This window comes from Triplophysa dalaica, chromosome 21, assembly GCF_015846415.1.
Source record: "Triplophysa dalaica isolate WHDGS20190420 chromosome 21, ASM1584641v1, whole genome shotgun sequence".
Lineage (NCBI taxonomy): Eukaryota > Metazoa > Chordata > Actinopteri > Cypriniformes > Nemacheilidae > Triplophysa > Triplophysa dalaica.
The window spans coordinates 20,495,774-20,500,708 of NC_079562.1; the positions used below are offsets into that span (position 1 = coordinate 20,495,774).

At 43.8% G+C, this 4,935-nt stretch overlaps 1 protein-coding gene across 6 annotated transcripts in view; it reads left to right on the plus strand.

Moving 5' to 3' along the window:
- col2a1b (collagen, type II, alpha 1b) overlaps positions 1 to 3,986 on the plus strand; it is a 72,698-nt gene extending 68,712 nt beyond the window's left edge. For all 6 annotated transcript variants that reach the window (XM_056734340.1, XM_056734342.1, XM_056734343.1 and 3 more), the window contains 3 exons: positions 1 to 99; positions 185 to 427; positions 3,094 to 3,986. The exon at positions 1 to 99 is cut by the window's left edge and continues 89 nt beyond it. In XM_056734340.1, the coding sequence (XP_056590318.1) occupies positions 1 to 99; positions 185 to 427; positions 3,094 to 3,240 (489 nt within the window). In that variant the 3' untranslated portion in view covers positions 3,241 to 3,986. The remainder of the gene's footprint in view (positions 100 to 184; positions 428 to 3,093) is intronic.
- The last annotated feature ends 949 nt before the right edge of the window (positions 3,987 to 4,935 follow it).

Here is a 4,935-nt window from a genome sequence, read left to right on the forward strand (position 1 = left end):
CCAAAGCCCTCAAACATACCACGCAAGAACTGGTGGAGTAGCAAGGGTACAGAACGAAAACATGTGTGGTTTGCAGAAGCCATGAATGGTGGATTCCACGTAAGTCCACCTTTTCCTGCTCTCTGTGAAAACCATCTTAACAAACTGGGATTTCACCATTCGCTTCTCTTTCTGATTCCCACAGTTCAGCTATGGAGATGACAATCTGGCAGCGAATACAGCCAGTATTCAGATGACCTTCCTGAGACTTCTGTCCACAGAGGCTTCGCAGAACCTCACGTACCACTGCAAGAACAGCATCGCCTACATGGACGAGGCCAACGGCAACCTAAAGAAGGCTTTGCTGCTGCAGGGCTCCAATGATGTGGAGATCAGAGCTGAGGGTAACAGCCGCTTCACGTACACTGTTCTCCAGGACGACTGCACGGTGAGAAAACACAAATCATCCAGACATATCAATGATTTGCTATTCATAGAAGGGTTTTCAGGCTGTATATCAATAGAGATGTGTTCATGTGTGGCAGCAGGCCAGTATGTGTGCGTGAGCATGATAAACCTTCTTTCCTTTCAGGGTAACGAGATGAAAGTCATGACGACAAACACGACGACACTTTTTCAACAAAGCAGATGTGTGATGTGGCATTATTTCACTTTTGTTACCGCGAAAATCTCAGAGATTAAATATGATAGAATCTACACACACTAAAAGATCCAACATGATTCAATTAAATTCAATAGAATCCAACATGAGCAGAAGGGCTGTGAATCATCATTGATCGCCTGATTCAATTGGATTACCATTATCACATCAATGATTCAATTTGATATCCCGATGCAACGCGATGTGTCGTATCATAAAATGTTGATATTACTGGACAAGCTCACAACTTTTACTGTTGTGACTTTGTCATCTTTCTTGTCAAAGCCTTGTTTGAAAACTATGCTTATGAGACTTTTGAAAACATAAGGAGACCACTGAGAGACTTACTGTGCTCTCTTCTTCATGTCGATTGAGCTCTTTACATCTTAAACAACTTTAAACGGCAGTCCTAACCCTAACCCTAAGTTCAGAAATATATGAAAATTTGCAACTGCCTGCATTCATTTCAACAAAAAAAGAGATGCGCAAATGCTTTGCTCTGAAATTAAGAAAGAATGTATTTATATACTACCCCTTCGTCCGTTGGGAATTGCGTTCCGGAGCCGACCCACATTTAAAAGCGTCCCATTGGAACGTTCTGATGCCCCAAACGGGCCGTTAGCAGCGTGGGAAGACTCTGTGAGAGTTTTTTAAATATATATGACCAAAATATAAATAACATGAACAATACACTTCAACGCCCATGTGGGCAACAACAGTGATACCTGGAGGGGCGTGATTGGGAGGAACGGCCCCCCTGATCTGAACCTGAGTGGTGTTCTGTTATTGGACTTCTGTGCTAGTCACAGTTTGGCCATAACGAACACCATGTTCAAGCATAAGGGTGTCCATCAGTGCACATGGCACCAGGACATCCTTGGCCGGAGGTCAATGATCGACTTTGTGGTTGTTTCATCTGACCTCCAGGAGTATGGGATTCGGGACCCTTTGCTAAGGGCTATCCAGTCCCTGTACGACCGGAGCAGGAGCTTGGTTCGCATTGCCGGCAGTAAGTCAGACTTGTTTCCTGTGCATGTTGGACTCCGGCAGGGATGCCCTTTGTCCCCGGTTCTGTTCATAATTTTTATGGACAGAATTTCTAGGCGCAGCCAGGGGCCGGAGGGCATTGGGTTTGGGGACCACATGATTTCATCTCTGCTCTTTGCGGATGATGTCGTCCGGCTGGCCCCATCAGACCAGGACCTTCAGCATGCACTGGGACGGTTTGCAGCTGAGTGCGAAGCAGCTGGGATGAGAATCAGCATCTCCAAATCTGAGGCCATGGTTCTCAGTCGGAAAAGGGTGGCTTGCTCACTTCTGGTAGGTGGAGAGTTCCTGCCTCAAGTGGAGGAGTTCAAGTATCTGGGGGTCTTGTTCACGAGTGAGGGTAGGATGGAACGGGAGATTGACAGACTGATCGGTGCAGCTTCTGCAGTAATGCGGTCGCTGTTCCGGTCTGTTGTGGTGAAGAAGGAGCTGAGCCGCAAGGCGAAGCTCTCGATTTACCTGTCAATCTACGTTCCCACTCTCACCTATGGTCATGAGCTGTGTGTCATGAACGAAAGGACAAGATCCCGGATACAGGCGGCGGAAATGAGCTTTCTCCGCAGGGTGGCTGGGAGATCCCTTAGAGATAGGGTGAGAAGCTCGGTCACTCAAGAGGAGCTCAGAGTAGATCCGCTGCTCCTCCACATCGAGAGGGGCCAGCTGAGGTGGCTCGGGCATCTTTTCCGGATGCCCCCTGGACGCCTTCCCGGGAAGGTGTTCCGGGCATGTCCCACCAGGAGGAGACCCCGGGGAAGACCTAGGACACGCTGGAGGGACTATATCTCCCGGCTGGCCTGGGAACGCCTCGGTGTCCCCCCGGAAGAGCTGGAGGAAGTATCTAGGGAGAGGGAAGTCTGGGCATCCCAGCTTAGACTGCTGCCCCCGCGACCCGGCCCAGGATAAGCAGTAGAAAATGGATGGATGGATGAACAACACAGAATTCATTCATCTCATTTCATACTCATTTCAGCATTTACTAATACAAGTTTCAAATCAAACCATGTCACTGTTATCCTTAGTTTATGAACCTTAAACTAACATGAATCATTTTATGGAGCTGAAGTAAAATTTATAAACTGCTGAAAACATGTGATTTACTGCATTTACTAATGTTAACAAATACAACTGGCGGGTTCCTCAAATCTGGTGTAGATGAGTGTAGCTCCAACCCTGATCAAACTCACTCACATGGGATTTTCCAGTGATCCTGAAGACCCTGATTAGCTTGTTGAGATGTGTTTTGAAACCAGATTTGAGGGACTCTATTATTGAATTACTTCTGTAGTGTTTGCTGACTATTGATTCACTATTGGTATCGAGAAGATTTGGTAATAACACTCCATTCAGATGGATAGAGAAGCTTTCTTCCGTATGTGTTTACAGTCCAGTTCTCTTGATCTCTACAGAAACACACAGGACAATGGGGAAAGACGGTGATCGAGTACAAGTCACAGAAGACTTCACGTCTACCCATCGTGGACATCGCCCCTATGGACATCGGAGGAGCAAACCAGGAGTTTGGTGTGGATGTGGGAGCAGTGTGTTTCTTATGAAGACAAAGCAGCGTAGACTGCACTCGGTCCGGAATGAGAGAGAACAGACGAGAGACTCATCCAGACCTCGCTCATCTCTCTGAGAACATTACATTACGCCAGTGACAAAGACGACATCTTGGGTTTATTTATTTATTGTTAAGGTGCTATTCCCCCTGTGCATTTGATTCAAGTATTGTACGAGAGTGAGTGACCTACCTAGTATCCCTTTCCCATCTTCATCTATCAACAGGCCCAAAAGCAAACGCTTTTTATCTTTAGCTTCACCGCGTATGTTTGTTCTGTTGTGCATTACGATGGTGCTACTCTCTTTCCCAAACGACGGGATAGATCAATGACATGATAGATGTCTTTCTTACACTCCCTACAGCCCTACTATATTCAGTGTTTCAATTGTTTCTAGTAAGCTACCTCATGCAGGACGAAACCATCAGCAATGGACTATAACATCAGCACTGGTCAGATGGTCCGAGATAGAAGAAGATCAGTTCTCATCTGCTGCAGGCTCCTGTATATGTGATCGTGGCAAAGTTGAGGGTTATTTTAGTCTTTGGGATTTGTGGTTTTATTAAATGTAAATGTAATTGAACGAAAATGTAGAACCCACCTATTGCTTTTGTTGTTGTTGTTGTTTTTTAGATGCACTCTTTAGAAATAGGGTACAAGCCAGCTACTCCTGCACATCAACCCATCATGTTTTGTGAATTAGTTTTCTTCTGAAATTAAAGGATTTTAGTTCAGACTCATGTATCTGATGATTGTCATATAGCATGGGGAACAGAGGTGGGTCGATCTTTTACAATATGCTTTCAAGAACCAGAAAGAATCATCACCTCATTCATTAAGCACATGGATGTGGTGTTCTGTGTGGAACTGTTCTGTTCTGTTGAAGGAGTCCTGTCAATCATCTCTCAAGCGTCATCTCTCCTCCTCCTCCACAGCTCCTGCTGGACTTCACATAATTGTGTTTGACTTGAAGCAGTGCACATACTCATTCCAGCGCACAGTAAAACCCTTGCATGCTGATGACGATATGGGTAAAGTTTCACTGTCCTCACTTTCAATCAGCAACGCTCAGAAATGAATTTAATGAAGTAAATGAAACAATATGAGCCAAAGCATTATATGAATAGTCATTAAAACATCTCCTCTACTTGCACTTATGCATTTGCTAGATGCTTTAACAAGCCACGCACTGTTTTAGGAGTATGTGTGTCCACAGAGAATTACATTCAGTAAGAAACACATTTATATGCAGTTTGCTTATTCAGTTGAAACCAAGTTTCTTTACACAGTGTTTTTCACAATTTCCCTTGTTGTAAAGCAGCTTTACATACACGATAATAAAACTAAATCATTAAAATAAACAGATATCCACATGAATAACCAAATAGTGATCAAATAGTGTTCAAGAGCCTCATTTATAAAACTTCTCAAAACCATTGCCAATTTGATAATTTCTAAAATGTGAGTACTTGTGTGTCACAGAAAATCGAACATACAAATTGTGAAGATGATCATGTAACTGTGTGTAGATTCCCTGTAACCGCTCAATTATAATAAACATCATAAGCATTAATAAAAGTCTAAATCCTATTCTTTAGAAAGATAAGAATTGAATTTTAGTCAGGCTGATATTATCACATGTTTTAGAGGTTTGTGTGGTGTAGATAGTTTCTATGAACTTTTCCCTTA